At 33.0% G+C, this 21,519-nt stretch overlaps 1 protein-coding gene across 1 annotated transcript in view; it reads right to left on the minus strand.

The window, feature by feature from the left end:
• Window positions 1–21,519, minus strand: part of LRRIQ1 (leucine rich repeats and IQ motif containing 1) — a gene marked incomplete at both ends in the record, with an annotated part of 135,822 nt that overhangs the window by 29,016 nt on the left and 85,287 nt on the right. Inside the window, 1 exon segment of the mRNA XM_084254647.1 lies at window positions 18,407–18,508. Within this exon segment, the coding sequence (XP_084110773.1) occupies window positions 18,407–18,508 (102 nt within the window).

Below are 21,519 nucleotides of genomic sequence, written 5' to 3' on the forward strand. Positions count from 1 at the left end.
AATAGATGTTTTATTCCACAAATGTTAAAGGAAGCAATCCTATCATTGATGGACAGAAAGTTGGAAAATTGGGCACAGATTTTATTTTTAAGTTTTATTTTATAATAAGAAACTGGGCCATTAAAAGTATGTAACCAAAGCTGGAGTGCGTGCACTGGAAGGCCCCTGCAGTCTTTTACAACTTTTCAGAGGCCTCGGTTGTGAACTGGGTTTGCACTCTGCCAGCAGAGCAGCTCTGACCCATGGAGAGCACTCCTTCAGATCAACACTGCCTCAGGCCTTTCTGCTTTCTCCAAGAAGTCTTACATTTCAGGCATCAAGTTGAATTTCTTCTGGAGATGATTAACCCAAACCCATGACAGATTTTTTCCAAGATATCCAACCCCTTATGTTTATTTTATCCTGGCTCTTTTTTGGATGTACTGGACACAAGTTACTTACTCATTTTACATGTTAAAGGGCTGGTGGAGAGCCATTAATTCCCTTAAAAATGAGAAAATATTTCAACATGCGGGGCTGTATTGTGTGAGCTCACATTAACTACATGATTTAAAATTTGAAGAAAGATGTTTCTCCTCTCCTATAGAATTTTTAAAGCATTTCATCACATCTCAAGATAGGCATCTTACACTTTTTGGAAAATGCATTCTCGTGGTGTATTAAAAAACACAATGTTCGAAGGATCAGTTACTGTTTCCATAAGCCCAGTTTGTAGGGGGTTTCTTCTAACCTAAATCTTGGCACACACAATTTTAGTTAATAGTCAAATAAAAATATATAAAAGGATCTATTCTCCTTCCTATCTACCAATCCATGTCATTGTTTCTGCTTCTACAATATTTTCTTCTTCTCATGGGTAAGATGAGTTGCAGGAAAGAAATTCAGGTGTTTTTATGTCCTCAAAATAAAATATTTTAAACTGAAAGGTGATTTGGATGGCTTTTTGGAGATAACTCTAGTATATTTTAAACAAGAACATTTTTTCTTCTTTGAGGAAACGGTGCAAAAGGGTAAGATTTTTCTAGGATTTTTTTTTTTTTTGAGAATATAGCCAAATCTCCTAGGACCTAAGGCTCCAAATATATGGGATTTTTATGATGAAGATTAAAGTTATTTAAGATGTTTTAAATATTAAAACTCAAATATGTAAATTGTTAACACATACACATAGGAAGAAAGTTTAGTCAATAAGATATTTGAACACTTACTCTTCTAAAGTTAAAAGAAACATATCAAAGGATAAACACATACAATTAAATTTAAGGGATATTTTAAACATAAAGTCTTAGTTTCAATGTAGATCTGATAAGACAAGTGATTTAAGACAAAATGTATAAATTCCAATTAAAAATTGCATGCCAATAATATGAACTCGTTTCATCAGATGGAAATATGTATATACCTACATGGGAAGATACAGGAGAATGGAAATGAGCATGACTTGAGATAGAAATTCAGCCTCAAAATAAATGTTACCATGGATACAAATAATTCCATTTGAACAATAGCATTTCAGTTATCAGTGGCAATTCTGAGAAACTTGCAACTTTGGGCTTGATATACATTTTGATTTAGCATTTGAGTGATGATAAAATGACTTAATGGTAAATAAATTTTAGTTTCTTAATATAATTTGATAAAATCTTTTTTCTGGATATATGAAAATTTCATATACAGTTTATGATTACTGATGCAAAGAAATGTAGAATATATTTTAGAAAACTTTGAGGGATAATTTTATATCTATACAATATTGATAACAACAAAAGTTATTTAAAGTTATAAATCTTAAAATCATACAATTATAGAAAATCAATTGACTATTCTAGCTAACCAATTCTAGAAGTATAAACTTTTTCTATTCTTCTTGAATAAAACTACAAAATAAATTTTATCTTTATAAAACATATATCAATATCTGAATCAAAATATTTTATCACTAAGTGGGGGATAAAAACTAAGTTAATTTTGATAATTAGATTTATTGTTGGAATGTTTAAAGATATCAGTTTCTTCTTTAATTCATGCTTCAATTGGTTACCTAAGTTCAAGACCTTATATAGCATGAAGAAAAGAAATGACAAGGGATACCATATACACTGGGGATGGTAGGTTAATGCCAGAAGTGTGACTGATTGATTGATTGACATCACATTTAGAAATCTGGATTAAAGCTGCCTATCAAATTTGTCCAGCCACAATTTAGAGTAGAATGGGTCACTGACCAGAATCTTTATCTTGTCTATTCACTCAGATAAAATGCATTTACTTTCACTTGGAAGATTCCTCTCCCTGGAAAAGTGATCAGTTAAGCAGAATAATAAATTTTCCTGAAACATATATAGCATATTTGAAAATATGATGCTTCAAAATGTTTTGAGTTACCATAACCAAATTTTAAATTGTACAAATTTCATTGTAAATAGCTACTGTTTCTGGTAACAGCAATAGTCAAAATGCATTGAGCTAACTGTACAGTAGGCTCTATTCCCAGCATTTTACATGTACTGATTAATTTACTCAACTCTCTGAGCTATGCATTATCTTACCTCATTATACCAATCAGATAAACGAGGAAACATATAGAGAATGTTAAGTGTGTGATTAAAGTTATACTACTAGTAATGAGTGGGATTTAACTGGGATTTAAACCTAGGTAGTCTGGTTTCATAGCTCACACTTTTAATCTCTTAAACTCAGGTTCAATATTATCTTTAAATTAAAATAATGAACTTGAAAATTTTTGCAGAAGGTAGCAAAGTTTTGGGGAAAACACATGGCATACACAGTTGTATTAAACTACTATAAAACCTCAGTGGACAATAAAACTTGTTTATTTTCCTGAGAAACATAAAAAACATATATTGACTTTTTTACTCATCTCTATTCTTCCACAAAATGTTTCAAAAGCTATATGACATTACTATGAAGGGACACTGCTTATAATGAAAAATTTTAAGATCCCAAACATCACAGCTGGTTGAACTTAAGTAGGAAATGAATAAATGAATTCCAAAGTTTGCTAAATAGATCTAAGGGGTAGCTGAGACAGTGGGACCAAGGGCTTGAATATGAACACTGAATGAGTTGTAAGTTTAAGTTGGGAATAGGCCAATATCTGACATTGAGTAATAGCAATTGGCAGGAAGAGTGTTTCTGAGAATCCAGGGATTTTTTTTTTTTAAATCAGAAGTGTTTATTAATTCAACAAATAGTTATTGAGTGTCTAGTATAGATTAATCTAATACTGTTCCTAGGTTCTGGGAATGGGAGGATATAGAAATATGACTAAGACTTGATCTCTGACCTTGAAACGATATATAGTTGGGGAAGGAAACAGATAATAACATAGTTATAAGACAATGTTTAAGAAACATGGACAAAAGCCTCCAGGATTTTTGCTGGTATTAGGAATGACTTACAGATAAAATGACACTTCTCTGAGTTATGAAGGGTAAGTAGAAATAGAAAGGTGAGGAAAAGTATTAACAATCAGGAAAATATGAAGGGCAGGATTTTTTTTTTTTTTTTTTGGTGGAAGGACAAGCAGTACATGATGGTAGGGGATATACTGATGTAGTTCGATATGGTTTGTGAGCATGAAAGGAAAAGAAAAATGATACAAGGTAGTGCTGGAAAGGTAGAATGGAAACAGTATGTAAAGAGTGTTGCATGTTTTAGACTGGAATTTGTATTGGAGGAAACAGAAGACATTACAGACCCTTATACTTTAGAAAGACATTTCAGTAGAAGTATAGATGACAGTATTTATAAGCTTGAGAGATGTGTGGATAAGATAAAGAAAACTGACAAAATTTCAATGCAAGAGACAGAGCAGACCATACATGGCTCATGCAGTGGTAGTAGCTATATTTAGTGAAAGAGAAAGAAAGCACAATTAAGAATTATTCAAATTTTTCTATAGTAAGTGAATAGTTAGAACTATTAATGAAGATAGAGAATAGAAAGAATCAAACAGGTGGGCAAGGCAGAATGAATATAATACATTTTATGTTTAGATGTGCTGAGTCTGAAATGCCTAGAAAAAAACCACAGGGGAAGGATAGAGATAGAGATTTAATTGTCACTAACTATACACATAAGTTTATATGAGACAATTAGGTATTATATCTTGATCTTTCATTATGCCATGGGATTAGGTGTGATTTGGTCTTTCATGGTGTTTTATTTAGTCTATTTACATGTCTCCTTAATTGGAATCAAGGTGGTTTTATTTATTTATTTATTTATTTAGATTTTAAAAGATTTATTTATTTATGCATACGAGAACTGGGGTGCAAGCCAGAGGTGGGGGTGTGAGAGGATTCACCATAGACAGACTGGGGAACAGAACAGGGAGATCTACTGAAATACACTGTTAAGGGGAGCAGCGGGCGAGTCAGGAGAGGTCTGCTGTGCCATGTGGGTAGCTCCCTGGCCAGGGATTAAACTCATGCTGCAGTGGCTGCGGACAGCTTCATAGGTTGTGCCACCAGGGAGGCTTAAGGGTGTTTTTTTTTTTTTTTTAAAGAAAGAAACTGTCTTATTCATGGTTGTATCCTTAGATCATGTGTCTGACAAAATGAACAATCACTGCGTGAGTAAATAAATATATAGATTAAATATACAATATGGTCAGAGACAAACAAAACCCTATAGGTTACAGGTTACTAAGATTTAAGGGACAGGAATACACAGAGAAGCCAACTAAAAAGAAGTGATCAGATAAACAGAACCAGGAGGAAGTGGGAATGAATATGTAAAGGGAGAAATACTAGGGAGAGAAATTCCTGAAGAATAGGCAAATAGACCAAGTGCAGAAAGGAGAAGACAAAGGTTATTAGGTTAACAATTAAAAGGTTAACATTGGGCCTCCCCGGTGGCGCAGCGGTTGAGCGCTGGGTTGCAAAGCTGCCCACAGCCTTGGCAGCGCTGGTTCGATCCCCGGCTGCTCCCCGGCCACTGGAGGGTCCCCCATGGCGTGCAGACCTCTCCTGCCGCCCGCTGCTCTCCTTAGCAGTGTATTTCAGTCCTTCTGCCTGCTCTGCTCCCTGCTCTGGCGCTGGTGAATTCTCTCACCCTTCCGCACTTCTGACTGTACCCAGTGCTTGTATAAATAAATAAATAAATCTTTAAAAAAAAAAAGGTTAACATTGATTACCAAAATGCACATGACTTTGAAAATGATACCAATCTGATCAGAATGTACTCTCCACTTAAATTTATAAAAGGAATGCACATGAGATTATAAATTTCAATTTGTTATTTGTCTCTCACTAAGCTGAGCTTCTGAAGAACTGATCATCATTTGTATCTCTGAACTCAAATACAATGAAAGAAAATACAATTGAAAAATGCTTTCCAAAGGAACAAAAAATATAAAATGAACATAAAGTAAGGGAAAAAGACACTGAGTAAACCACTAAGAAAAAAAGGGAAGGGTAGAGTAGCAGTTTGAAAAGGAGGTGGTATAACATTTTCAATGGTAGAGATGCAGTTTGTAATATTTATTTTGATTTTTAAAAGTTAATAGATACAGAGATAAACCTTTAAGAAAATAAAACCACAAACTAATTAAATATGCAGAATATCTTGAGATCAGCCAGGATAATATCCAAAGAAAGGATGAAAATTTTAGCCTGGAAAAGGCTTCCATTTACTAAAAACAAAGAATATTATAGTGAAATTTGGAATGGTAATGGAAATAAAAATGATAAATTCTACATTGTGATGTAGTCTTTGGTATTTATTCCTTAACTGCAAATTGGAGTTTAAAAAATTATCTTGACAACATAGAAATTAGTCGATGATATAGGAAATTTGCTGCTATCTGCCTCTGAAAATCCAATCACTAGCAGACAGACTGCAATGTCAGTGATCTGGACGGGCCCTCTGGAGGTGCAGCCAGTCAGACCTTGAGAAGTCAAATCCCAACCACAGGAAATAAATACTAACAATTACCAGAGAATTTGAATATACTAACCAAGAGGCAAAAAAAAAAAAAAAAAAAAACCCAAAAAAGTTAATATTGAATAAAAAGAACAGACTAAAACCGCTTGTCCTCTGTTGACTTTTTTAGTTTCATCTCAGTTCTTGTCTGGCCATACCAGTCTTCCTGGTTTTTAAAGTTTTATCATAGATTATACACAACATCTTTGTCTTGTTGCTACTACTTAGCTTTCAAATTTGGTCCAAGCTTCACTTTTTTATCCCTCTGGCCTGAGCTTGCCTTACTTTTCCTCCATAGAACTTCATTCAGTAGTGTCATTATACATGTATGAGTATTTCTAAATGTCTATCATTTCCTGTTCTCATACAAGATAGTGAATTCCATTATCTATAGGTTGTGTTTATTCTATTCATCACCACATCCCTCATCTCCATGCACAATGACAAGCTTATGGTGGCTATTCAACAAATAACGTGTTGGTAGATTACATAGGGAAGATAAGCAATTCAGATTTACTTTATTTTTTAAATTGTGTTTTTTTTTTTAATTATGGTAACATTGGTTTACAACACTGTAGATGATTGAGAGGCACAGGTTCATGCTACTTCAGATATTATGTTATCAGACCAAACCCACTCCTAATGCACCCATAATTCTCCACCATAGTCCACTGGAATCCCTACGTCTTTGTTTCCTATCCCTACCCTCTCTTCCAGTAGCCTCAGTTCAGCACTCCTATGTTCACTGCAGTGCTATACACCATAGCCAAGTTATGGAAACAACATAAGTGCTGACTGGCAGATGATGAGTGCATAAAAATAATATCTTATACAAATGCACACATGCAAACACGCACACACACAATGGGATACTACTCAGTTATACGAAAGATGAAATCTTGCCATTTGTGCTAACATGGATGGAACTGGAAGGGATTATGTTAAGCAAAATAAATCAGAAGGACAAATACAAATACCTGATAATTTCCCTCATGTGGAACATAGAGAAACCAAAGGAATTGAGTTTTGTTTCCACATTCAAGAGGAAAGTTCGTTCTAGTATGTTCTAAGTAACTTTATTCAATTTAGGCAAAGACTTCATGTGGTATGTATTATTTGCTCCAATTAATGAGAAAATGAAGTATAGAAAGATTAATTTTATTTTACATAGGTTTGGCTTGGGATCCAAATAGTCCTATTAATTTCAAACTATTACATGTATTTCTGCTAGAATGGAACAGTAAAAACAGAAAAGAGTTATCAACACAGGAGTTATCAAAACAATACAAACAAAATAGCCCAGGCATAGCCAGTGATTTGATGCAGGATTGAGGAAAACAAAGCATAATTATTATTGTTGCACATATATAAATATTTTAAACTCGTTAGAAATTGTCATTGTTAAATCTTCTGGACTAAGTCAATGTTCATTTAGATTTACCCAAATATTTATGTCTCTTTGCTCTTTAATATTTCCCCTATCTCTAAGATTTCATCTGGAATCCTTTCCTTTTGCCTAAAGAATACCCTTTAGTATTTATTTTAGACTTAGTCTCTTGGTGAAGAATTCTGCTTTATTCGTTGCTTAAAAGTCAGTTTTTTACTTTATTTATTTATTTATTTGTTTATTTAAATATTTATTTATTTATTTATACAAGCACTAGGTACAGTCAGAAGCGCGGGAGGGTGAGAGAAATCACCAGAGCCAGAGCGCGGAGCAGAGCAGGCAGAAGGACCGAAGTACACTGCTGAGGGGAGCAGCGGGCGGCAGGAGAGGTCTGCGAGCCATATGGGACCCTCCTCTGTTGGCCGGGGAGCAGCCGGTGATCGAACCTGCGTTGCAGAGGCTGTGGGCAGCTTCACAGTGCTGCGCTCAACCTGCTGCACCACCTGGGAGGCCCCAAATTAAACTCTTAAAGGGCCTCGCTGGTGGCACAAGGGGTTAAGAGGCAACCTATGAAGTTGTCCGCAGCCACTGCAGCACCAGTTTGAGTCCCCAGCCAGGGAGCTACCCACATGGTGCAGCAGACCTCTCTTGACTCACCCGCTGCTCCTCTCAGCAGTGTATTTCAGTCAATCTGCCTGTTCTGTTCCCCACTCTGTCTCTGGTGAATCCTTTCACTCCCCACACCTCTGGCCTGCACCCCAGTTATTTTATGCATAAATAAATGAATCTTTAAAAAAATTAAACTCTTAAAGGCAACCACATTCAACCAAATTAGCTATTTATTCTGCTATTAACTTGCATATATCTTTATTTCTTTATTTTGGAGTTGTTTACGCTACCCAAGACTTCACCATATGAAAAATAGCCCTTTTATAACACTTCTACCATATACATATATATCTCTTCTTCCCATTTCTTAGACAAGTTAAGGTTTTTGGTTTGATCACGACCAGTGCTTACCTATTTATGACTATATAAGTATTATTTACAGCTGAGCCATAGAAGGTATTGGAAGCAAGGGTTAATGATTGTTCTATGGTTTAATATAGCTGCAGGGAGGTATGAAGATTTGATTCTCAGGTCAAGAAATTGTTAGAAGTTAATCTATACTGAATCCAAAAATCAAAGAAAATTAAGTTGTACCAGAACAAACACTTTTACTTCATTGGTGAGAATATTTATTGAACAAAAAACAGCCAGTATTGATGAAAGGCAACTGAACCAGAGAATAAGAGCTATATACTCCTAAGAGACTGGGTTACCAGCTGGTCATGTACATAAAAAGACTACATGACTAATAGACTTATAACATGATTACAAAAGCTGCTGGGATCCCCAGAGCTGGCTGCCTTGAACTGAAATCCCATACACATTCACACCCTCATTTCTCACGCTCACATGTTTCCTAAGTGTAAGTCTGACTAGCACATCATACGGTATACTCAGGAATCACAATGTCCTCACTTTACAAAGCAAACTTCATGGTCTCCTCTCCTTTGCTCTTTAAAGCGATGTAAATTTTATGTTGTTTGTTTAATGAATTCATGAATATCTCTGCTAATAGAGAAAAGTGGCAGAGCAGTTACAGATTACCTTTCATTTATTAACTTTTTGCTTTTTCACATTTAGTTATCTCTTTTTTTTACATTTAGTTTTCTATGTATTTAGTCTCTAAATTCTTTATTAGAAGGGTACATTTCTACTATGTGTTCATACATTAGTATTCTATATAAACACACATGTATACACACACACACACGCCATCCCAAAATTGTCTTCCATAGGCTGCATCTCTTATCCGAGCACATCAGCAGCAAATCACAAAGATTTTTTTCTCAGTGAGAATGTGCACAATGTTTTCTGTCATCACAGTGTTTATTTTCTAGTCTGTGTGAGTTATTATTTCGAGATCTCTTCACTATCATAGTGAAGTTTCCTTTCTTTCCTTTGGTAGATCTTTTTAAATTATTTTTTTTTGGTGATAACATTGATTTATAATACAGTATATGATTTAGAGGTACAGAATCACACCTCCCCAGATGCACATTACCAAACCTCACCCATCGCCAAAATACCCATAGTCCTCTACCATACCTCTACCCCGCCACTCCACACACATGTATTTTTTTCACAGTGACTTCTTCACTTACGTGGGGTAGTTTCTTCACAGAATTTCTTCTGAGAAGTTTCATGGGATAAACTTAAGATTTGATGTATTTTTATTTCTTGAAATTTTATTAACATTTTTTGCGTTTATAGTATTCTAGGTTGGAAATAACTTTTCCTAAGAATGTTGACTATACTGTATCATTATTTCCTAGATTTTAAGATAAATGTTGGGAAATCCAATGTTTTTTTTTAAGATTTATTTATTTATGCATACAAGAGCTGGGGTGCAGGCTAAAGGTACAGGGATGGGGGGCAGGGTGAGAGGATTCACCAGAGACAGAGCTGGGAGCAGAACAGGCAGATCAACTGAAATACACTGCTGAGGGGAGCAGCGGGCGAGACAGGAGAGTCTGCTGCACCATGTGGATCAGATCCCTGGCTGTGGATCAAACTCAAATGCTGCAGTGGCTGTGGACTGCTTCATAGTGCTGGGACTTAATCCCTTGCACCCCCACACAGACCCCAATCCAATGTTTTTAAATAACTCATCTATGTGCATAATCTTTTTTTCTCTCTAGAGGACTTTAAGTCTCTTTCTTTTGTCCCTAGTTTTCTGACATTTTTCTAAGATGTGACAGAAAGATAGGTTTGTTTTCATTCATTTTCCTAAAACTCAGTGGGCTCTCCTGATCTGGAAACTGGTATTTCTTGGTTTGGGAAATTTTATTGGGATGATTTTTCTCATATTTTCCTTCAAATTATATATTGTATTCTCAATAGGATCTCCTATTATTTGTCAAGACTTGAAGCTCTTGAACTGTTTCTTTTCTTTATGTTTTCTCTCATGTTTCTTATCACTTCGTATTTTTACTCATTTCTTTAACATTATCATTTAAATTTATCTACTGCCAAGATTTAACTTCTGTTCTCATGTTTTTATTTTCAAAGAGACATTTTGGCTCTTTGATTTCTCTTATTATTTCCTCTCACTAGTATTTCATGGATAAAATCTTTCGTATATCTATGAGAGTATTCATAGTACTTTAGGATTTTTTTAACCTGTGTATTTCTTTTATTTTGATTATTTTGTTTATTACTTTTTTTCTATTATGATATAGGTTTCCTTCACAAGAAGTGTGCTTACACAAGGAGTGAGGTCTATCATCTGAGGGCTTCAACTAAGGTAACCTAAATCCTATACTGGAAATACCTGACAAATATTTAAATGTTTCCTCATTGACTGATAAGAATCTCCAGAAAGACTCTTTTAATCTTTCCCCTGAAGATTAAAGGCATGGTGCTATAGACTGAATGTTTGTATCTCACTGAAATTCTTAAAGTGAAACCCTAATACCAATGTGATGGTATTTGGAGATGGAGTCTTTGAGAGGTACATAGGATAAAATTAGGTCATGAGAATGGGTTTCTAATAATAATCCTATCATTAGTAGCCCTAGAAAAGGAGGAAGATCTCTCTCTCTCTCTGTGTGTGTGTGTGTATGTGTGTGTGTGTGTGTGTGTACATCAAGGAGAGAACACCTGTGTGCATAAAAAGTAAGTGGCTCTCTGTAAACCAGAAAGAGAGCTTTAGCACCTAAATCGGGCAACATCTTGATCTGGGACATACCAGTCTCCAGAACTGTGATAACTAAAACATCTTAAAGCCCCCCAGTTTATGATATTTTGTTATGCCTGTTTAAGTTGATTAAAAAATTATTTGCATTCTAGGAGCTGAACAAGGGAAGCCAAATCTAGTATTAAATGTATATACCTATATTTACTCTTCTTAGATTTAGCAAGGTAACGATATCAGAAAAACCTGGTGTTCCTGAATCCAGAAACTGAGTCTTATCCTATCAAAAGAATCAAATTGCAAGGATTTTGCCTATTTATTTTATCACACACTCTACCTCACTTCCATAGGGGAAAGACAACATAGATAAGGAAAGGGTCTCATGATCTTCTCCCAGAACCACTATTTCCCCCTACTCTTTATTTGAAGGTTTGGCTGAGGAATCCAGGTGTCTTCCTCTTCTTCCTGTTTCTGTACAGAGAAGCAGTCATGGGAAGGTGGGTGGCAGAGGCGCTCTGTTTCCATTTTTGAGGAAGGTTTTGCTGAATAGAGATTTTTGGTGGAACTGATTTTCTTTAGTATTTGACGATATATCACACTGTGTATTAGTCAGCTTGGACTGCCATTTACAAAACACCACAGAATAGATGTTTGAAAAACAGAAATTCATTTTCTCACAGTTCTGGAGGCTGCAATTCCAAGATCAAGGTGCCAGCAAGTTATGTCTCTCAGGAGTTTCAATCTTTCAATTGCAGATTATACCCTTTTCACTGCCAACTCATGATCTTTCCTCCATGAGCATACACTCTTGATGTCTCTTCTTCCTCTGATAAGGACACTGGATTATGGTCAGCACATCTGCCCTCATTTAGTATTAATTACTTCCCTAACAGCCCTATGTTGAGGGTTAGACTTCAATTGATGAATTTGGAGAGGGACACAATATAAAACAGTATTCTTCCATTTTTTTGTAGTTTCTATTAAAAAGTCAGCTTCATTATTATTGATTATTTGAAGATACACCATTTTCTCAAGCTATTATTACAATTTTTCATTTTGTTTTTGGTTTTTATTAGCAAGTTAACTATGATGAGTTATGGTGTGGTTTTCATTTTATGTTTTCTTTGTGGTTCATGGAGTTTCTTGAATTCATAACTTGGGAATTTTTCCCCACTTTTGGTAAATTCTCAACTACTAACCCTTTAAATATTACTTCTACACCATTATCTTTCATCTCTCCTCCTTAGATTATAAATACATGTACGTTAGACATTTTTGCTGTATCTCTTCTCATTTCTGTAGTTTCCTTTCATCTTTATTTCATGCTTCAATTTGGGTATTATTTTCCAGTCCAATAATTTTCTCTTCAGTTTAGTAAATCTGTAACTAAATCCATCCATTGAGTTCTTAATTTCAGTGATGTGTATTAAAATTATAGATGTTTCATCAGGATATTTTTATAGGTTTAACATCTATTAAAATTTTTATTTTTATTTTCTTAATCAATACCCACTAATTCTCCATTATCTGAAATCTATTTGGCTCTATTTCTATTGTTTATTGTTTCTTGTGGTGGTCAATAATGTTTCATCTTATTCTATGCAAACTTTTCCTATTGTGTGCCAAATATTGTATGAGAAAACATGTAGAGATAACGCGAAGCTTGGAATGGTGTTATCTATTTCTGGAGATGGTTTATATTTGTTTCTGCCAAGAGACTAGAAGAGAGTCTATTTCCAGTTCACCTAGTTGGACTAATGACATTATCAGAAGCTTTTATCAGCCTCTCAGCCCTCTAGATTTCTTTGTTGACTCATAATTCTTTACTTGCTTTTGCTCCAATGGCTTCAATTAGATTTTTTAAAAATAAAATTTCCAGCATTATCATACAAAACTAAACTATAAGCTTTTGCTAGCCATCTTTAATTCTTGTGTGTACAGACAAATCTTCAACTTTCCTAAGAATGAAAGTTTGGTCTTCTATCTCAAAATGTTGCTGTAAGATTTCATTAATTATAGAAAAAGCACTTGGAACAATTCTTTGTACAAATGGTCAGCAAAGAATAAAAGAGCTTTTATATTATATTACTTGGTAGATGAAGTTTACCCCAGATTCTGCGGGAACACATTGAGCAATTTTCCAAGCTAGTGCCAGAAAGGTTTTTCTAAGGGAGTATTGACTGAGACGGCAAGAAGCAGAGGAGTAAAGAACTTTTCTGTCAGGGACAGAAAGTCCAATTTGACAAAGGAAGCCATATGTTTAAATATATTATATTAGCACTTTGCAGCTATTTAAGGGATTATTTTGTATCTTTATTTGTTAAAATAAGAGTTCCTTGGTAGTGGGTGCACTATAGCAACAACACCTGAAGGGGGAAAGCTTACGCTCCTATAATGCAAACAGTGATGCAAACCAGTATTAATTCAATAAAAATATTTAAAACAAGTAATTTATGGATACTAAAAAGTACAAGGAATCAGTACTTTGGTAGGAAAATAGTAATTCAAAATGCTATGTTTGTTGGAAACTGAAATAGCGAGGAACAGATGACATTTTAGAAGTTTTCATGGCTATGTCTACTTTGACAATGTAGAGTCTTGCTCAATGGAAATTAGATTGCGAGCATCTCTTCTTAAGAGCATGCCTTCAGATGTTCTTTGGTTGTCTGAATCCTGTGGCACTTATTCTTTCAGCTCTTAATACCTAGTCAGGTTGTCACTATTAGTAAGTACTCTATACTGCTATGGAAATATAAGACCTACTTTAAAACAATCTACATAATGTGACTTTGTACTCTAAGCTGGTATAAAAAGGAAGAAAGCTGGAGAAGAAAATGCCTGTAATCATAAAATAAAAAATACCACAAAAGAAGATGATTTGATTAGAAATGCTCTGAAGTAAAAACTATAGAAATTAAAGGTCTTTTAATGCCTTCAATACTCAAAAATTTAATACAAAGATATTTGAACATCTATGATGTATAAGGACATATGGTATGTGTAAATATTCAGTTTTATAAGAGGAAAAATGGAAAGCATGTTAGTGATGACAGCTCCAGACTGGGAATTAAGAAAACCTGACTTTAAAATCAAGTAAAATTGTCCCAGAAATTGAAGGAGCTAAGACTAATCCTGTCTCTCTCTGAGAAAGCTGTTGGAGTAGATCCAATTATTTTCCTGGCTTGTCTAACATCCCTGCTTGGCCAAATCTAAGAGATTAAATTTGGTGTTGGCCTTAGGAATATAAAATTTTTAAATTTCAGCAAATGAAAGCAGGAAACATTTAATTTATGTATAAATAAAATGTGGAAAAAGTGAGCCAAAAATATAGGTGTATTTTGGTACTATATGGAGAGATTCCCGTCTCTCTGAAAATTTAAACAGGTGACCGAAAATGAGATAACTCTTTACTTAGAGACTAACTGCCTTGGTATTTAATAATTGGTAAAGAAATAAATTTATGATACTTAGGTGAGGCAACACTAAAATAAAATTTGTAATAATTTAGCTCAGGGCAAAATCATATTTTAATTATGCTGACCCTAAACTTTTAATCATATATTATTAATACAAGCTATGAGAAAGAAAAAGTAAAATTGGTTACTAGGTTTTCAGAGTTTATAAAAAATATTTTTAGAACTTTGGCTCTTCAGTGTCTGCATTTTGTTTGGTTTTTGCTAGCTTTGTTTTAACAAAGAAATCATTCCCATTTCCCTTCAATCACTTATGTATGACCTTGGGCAAGTCACTTATAAAACTCTCAAAACCAGTTTCCACAACTGTAAAATGTTGACAGTTATAGTAATACCTTTTTTAGTTTTACTGAGTAAATTGAATCAGAGAATTTAAAACTCAGCATGGTACTCAGCAAGAAATATCATACATACTACTGAGTGCAAATAAAAGTGCTGTTTTTAAAAAATGACTATTGCCAATGACAACAAGTTTTGAGCATTTACTATGTATTTATGATATGTGTTTCAAACATGTTATAAATAGGATCTCCAACAACTATGTACTATTTTACAGTTGAACAATAATGCTATATAGGAAGTTAAATAATGTTATAAGGTCACAAATTGAATAAATAGTGAAAAGAAGAATCAAACTGTGTTAAACTAACTTGAGAGTCTACACTTACATCTATTAAACTATACTTCTGATGCCAATGATAGCTAAGAAAAATGATGTCAAGAACACAAATTGAACATTTGAAGCAGAAAAAAGGAAACTTTGTGAGAGATCTGCAAGGTATTAAGAAAGTGATGCAAATTTTAAGGAAATATCAGTTATTTAAACCCAACTGGGGATTAGAGGTGATACAGATAAACCAATATAGACAGCTAGCACTACACAAATGCAGTTAAATAAACAAATGAATCAAGTCAACTAATTTTAAATCTGAAAAGTCCTTGGATTCTAGTCATGTCTTATAGGGAAAGCTGACTGATCTCTGACACATGGCATATGTATGAGGTTACTCTGGAAGGAGGTAAGCATGGCTAGGTTAAAGGCCTAAATTTGGGAGCTAAACAAATATTGTCAATACTTTATGAATATGGCAACATCGAATGGTATTTTGTAAAATATGATATATTAAAAGTGTAATGTTATAATAAAATAAATAATAATTACAGAAAAATATAGTCAAATAATACAAAGATCTAATTCCAACAAAACTAAGAAAATTACAAGACAGTGACAGCATGCCATTCAATCTAAACCTATAACAAAATCTATTTCTGATCTTTCTCACTTTGGGAGGTAAGATGTAAACTATTAACTTATTTGCATTTTAAAAAGGAAAAATGTTCTCCCAGGATTCTAAAATTAGATCGTGGTGATGGTTGTATATTTATAAATATATTGAAATTCATTACAACAGGTGCATTTTATATTTTGTATCTCAAAAGACCCGGTTAAAAAAAAATGTGCCCTCTACTGGGAAACTGGGGTTAGTCAGGTTGTTAACTTGGAAATAGGTCTCTGTGACCAGTCAGAAAATAAGTATGAGTGTCAGATGTATATGAGACCAGAGCAGCAGTTAAAGACAACTGGGATTTGATGATCAAGTTATCTTTGCCTCACTCATTTCCCCTTGAACAAAGAGGGCAGAAATAAAAATAAAATTAGGAAAAAAGTTCAGGTATGTGCAAAGTTTTCAAGCTCATTCCTTAAAAAAAAAAAGAAAAGCCTCAAAATTAGTCACTAGAATATCTAGTACATACATAAAGAACAGTGGGTGAAATTAATGAAATGTCAAATGTACTTGAGGAAGTAAAAAATCAAACAAGCAAAAAAGAAACACTTTTAGACTCTGACAACAAAATGGTGGTCACTGGAGGGAATGGGGTTTGAGAAATGGGGAAAAATGGATAGAGGGCATTTGTGGATAGAGGTTAGTGGTAATTAGACCTCTGGTGGTGAGTGTGATGCGGTATATACATTTATCAAGGTGTTAAGCTATACTCCTGAAACATAAATTGTACTATAAATCAAAGGTACACCTCAATGAAAAAAAAAAAGGCCCAGAACAATTACTACAACAAAGTAAATTTTAACATATTTCATATGGGAGAAAGAAAACAAAAATAGATATCACATCGTAAGACACATGTGAAAATGTTCCATGTCTGATAGGATACTTGACCACGACTTGAACTATTCCTTATATAGTTTATATTGGTATAAGTCAATAAATACACTCTACATACTGATATAATATTCTTGATAGTAATATACCTTCATATTTCATAAGACAAATACAGAGAAAATGGAAAGACAGATTTCTTTTTTTTTTGATTCTGAGGTACCTACTGAAGAAGGGTAAAAATGCCTTAATTATTTTCATTCCAGGCATTTCTTTCCTAAAGTAACAATGTAATAATATTTCTATAAAACATGTAGTATTTATGGAGTTATTACTGATTATAGTAGAATGTCTACTATTTTAAAACAGTGAAATGATGTTAAGACTATAACAATGAACAATGATTAAAACCAAAGTCTTATTTTAGACTAGAAACATTTTGTTTCTATAAAGATACCAATACATACATAAATGTCATTGAAACAAAAATGGATATTGATATTTTCAATGCCCACCAGATTTTCAAAATGTTTTATTATTAAAAATTAATTATTAAAGAAATAACAAACACCAGAAATCTGACTGTAGAATTGAGACTGCTACAGGGGGAGGGAGGGAGGCAGAGCAAAGTGGGGAGGGGGCACGTTGAACTAAAGTAGAGGATTGTTACCACCTTTGGTGGGTGTAGTGTGATAACATACACCTGAAGGGTGTGATCTTATACTTTTAAATCATAAACAATTGTAGTAGACCAATGTTATCTCAATAAAAAAAAATCTAAGTCAACAATTTCAATAACTCACCACACTTGCTTTTCCTAACTTATTCCTATATAGTTTAAAGAAAGTTCTAGAACCCATCTCTTCATCCCCAAAATAATAATAATCTTTAGAAAAGTATAAAATTGGTAATTATTATATTTTCTTTAATTTGAAACCTCACTGAGTAGAAACATATATCAAATATATCAATTTTTAATCATGGCATGATGATGCATACATTTGAACTTTACACATTTAGAAGAATAATTGTTAAAAATCTGAAAAGTTCAGTTCCATTCAGATACATTTGACTCATTTTTTTTCTGCTAGAAATTGTAATCTAAAAGCATAGGCAAAACTACAAACATTCTAATATTAAAGAAAAAGCAGTAGCAAATTTATTCTATGTCATATTTGCTGCTCTATTACATTCAAATATTTCTAGTTAATAATATAAGTCCATAATTCCTCTCAATGCTAAAACTGGAAATAAAATGTACTATTTGAAGTGCAAATCCTAACAGTGAATAGGCAAGTTTCAAATATTATAAAATATTTAAAATTCCAGGATTTAATATATAAGGTTTAATACAATGTGAATATTGGCAGTAAATATATTAGGATATAATTCAACATGTGATCACTTTCATTTATATAGGCTAGTAGTATCTGTCACTATAAAATTTAAATGAATTAGTAACACTGATGATAGCACTACAATACTTTCACATAAAATCTAAGGAATTCAAATTTATATAAGCATTGATATAAATGCTAAACTATCATCCTAATGAATCCATAATCTAAATTAGTATTTTAGCTCTAAGAGCCATATTTCAACTTTTATCTAATTGTATTTTAAACATAATTTTTCATATATGTGCTTTAGGATGACTGAAGAACTGAAAAATTGTTTAAATATAATTTTCTATCTCTCTTTTTTTTTTTTTACCTATATATCTGTGATTAAAACATACCTTCAAAATAACCATCTCTTCTGGGCTGTATCTTCTTTGGTGATTTTGAAAAGGAAACTTTATCTTCATTGTTTTTGAATAATTCTAAGCGCACGGTGGCATCTAGACAAAAGAGCAAGGCGAGACAGAAGTTCAGTTCTAAGTCATTACTTATTTGAAATGGCCACATGTTATAGTAATAAAAAATAGTACTAAATAATAGTACTAGTAATAAAAAATACCTATTCTCTAAGACTGTGAAATTACTGATGTTATTTAAAAATCTTCACAATGGTGAAAATATATACTAACCACTCCTATATTCTTGGATATTTGATTAAATACATACACATAACTTATATTAAACACAAAGAGCAGAAATACTAGCAATGTGAAAAGTTTACATTAAATTTTCCAGTTCTGGTATCATCTTTTATTTGGGGAGTTTTACTGTTTATTATTTTAGTTCCTGTCTTAAATTCCTGATATTTCTGCTGAAATAAAGTAAAATTTCCATAAATGCGCAATATATAAACTTTTACTACAGGAAGAATTATACACCTGACTTTATCTCTAGCCTGTGAGCTGGGGTATTGGAGATGGAAGCAAGACAATTAATGCGATGAAGATCAGATACAAAAAATCATTTTGTTAATTTAACAGATAATTCAGTGGCTTCTCTTTTGCTCTAATACATTGTATTTAAATAACAAAGATGCATAAATTCTATATACTTCATAGCCAAGAATATTCTAGATTTATTAATTTACAAAATAAATAGGATGACTGTAAATGTAGGGCCCTATAACTTTCTAGTAGTCATGAGTGGTTTTATGAAATATGAAGTTGGGGATTGGACACAGTTGAATTAAGATAAAGGCTCTTGCTTGTTGAAGAACTGTGAGGAAAAATTAGTGGTGTCCATAACAAAGTGTAGTGTAAATGGAAAATTACACATTTAAAGTAGGTTATCATAAAACCACACTTATTGGAAGCATACTTTTTTTAGTATCTCATGTCATCTTGGGAAAAGAGTTTTAGAGGTCTTTGATGAATACTTAGTATAAAAGAACTGAATATGCTAATTGGAAAAATAAGATTTTAAATATTACAAAGTTCAAAATACATATTTTAATTAAATGTTAAGGCAGCATGTTTTTTTAAATGTACATTTGATAGCAAAATAATACTTGCAAAGTTATTCTCAAGTATGAACAAACAGTAGAGTTCCATTAGTCTTCTTCTAATAATTTATCCTTACTAAAGATGATTTACATGTTTCACAGAGGAATCTGTTTCTGAAGATTAGGGAAAGTATTGTTCAATATTTAGATATTGCTCATAATTATATATGCCTAAAGTATTATGAGTTGAATCTTCTAATGTATTCAATAGGATTTGTCAAGAAGAATAATAAGAATCTGTGAATATATATCAATATAATAAATATTATATATCATCTAAGTCATTTACAAAAAAAAATCAAGTTGACATGTCAAAAGGAGCATTAGTCACAAAAGAGAGGTTACCATGGACGTAACATATTCTATGTATTATTTATAACCTTCTGATTTTCCTACACATTATCCTACTCTCTTTCCATTCTGTTTGATCTATGTATTTCCTGAGCAAAAACATTACAAATTAACAGACCTGGTTTAGATCCAAGTGGCAACTTTTCTACTTGTAGGTATCTGAATATATTCCTCTTATTTTTTGCCTTCTCTGTCCAATAGAAATAATATTGATTTGAAATATTACTGTGAGAATTAGTGAAATAATGTGTTTAAAATAGCAAAACCAAAGTGTTGGTACTCAAATGTCAGCTAGTAGACATCTTAAAGGCTTTGTAGAAAAAGATAGGATATATAAGAAATAGATTGATGGATCCACAGCTGTCTCCATTTTATTCAGTATAGCAAGCACATGGAATAAAGGTGTGGCTTGTCTATGAGTTCTTTGGCACTCTCTTGGGCAAATAATCTCTTTATGACTTGATTTCTTAATAGGTGAAATGTGTAACAATAGCACTTTTCTCATACTGTTACCAATATTAAATAAGTTATAAAATATTTACAAGAGTTATCTAGCTTAATTTACTCAATAAAATAATTTTATTCATTAAGAGTAAGGATTGTCATTTTCAGTATCATTTTATTGTAAAACATTCTGATTAACTGCACTTTAAATTGATTTAAACCTTAAATCAAATTAAAAATGGATTATGATAAGAATCAAAGATCATATCAATTTGAGATGTGAAAAAAATCACTTGGTTTTGATAATTCTTGAAAATATCACTGTGAATAAGACTAATCTTATTCTAAAAAATGCACAATTGAATAAGAAAGCCAGGAGATAATATTCTAAAGACTATTGCTTGTGACACTATTCTTGCATTAAAAAGTCAGTGCTGTACTTTTTTTTTTTTTTAAAGATTTATTTATACAAGAATCAGGGAACAGGCCAGATTCATGGAAGGGTGAGAGGATTTACCAGAGACAGAGCAGGAAACAGAAGAGGCAGACTGACGAAATACACTGCTGAGGGGAGCAGTGGGTGAGACAGGAGAGGTCTGCTCGCCATGTGGGTTGCTCCTAGGCCAGCGGGGATTGAACTGGCACTGCAGAGGTTGCAGACAACTTCATAGCACTGCGCTCAACTGCCTGCGCCACCAGGGAGGTCCCCAGTGCTGTACTTTTAAGTCTACTCCTCTAAGATCATCATGGCAGTTCTATATTGCTGTTTTTTTAATTTTTTGTTATTAATATCTATCTCCCAACATGATTTACTCAGTGTCTAGGAAATAGATTTTAAATATAGCTTTATATTTAAAGAAGGCCATAAGTAAGCTGAGTTTCTGTTATGCTTATCTCTGTATTTGACACTTCAGAACCATAATCTCATTTCAGTAACATAATTTTATTTAGGCATTAGAGTATCCTTAAAATTATTTCATCCCTTGTGTAATCCTTTTTCATTCCATAATACCAATCTTAATTCACTGGCTTATTATTGTTGATTTCATAGATAAAAATCTGGTTATGATCCATTTTTTATATGTGCCAAGTATAGCAGTGATGTAAAATAAGTTTTATATTTAGGATGAATGACTAGTTATATTTCATCATATT

Source organism: Talpa europaea (assembly GCF_964194135.1).
Source record: "Talpa europaea genome assembly, chromosome: 15".
Lineage (NCBI taxonomy): Eukaryota > Metazoa > Chordata > Mammalia > Eulipotyphla > Talpidae > Talpa > Talpa europaea.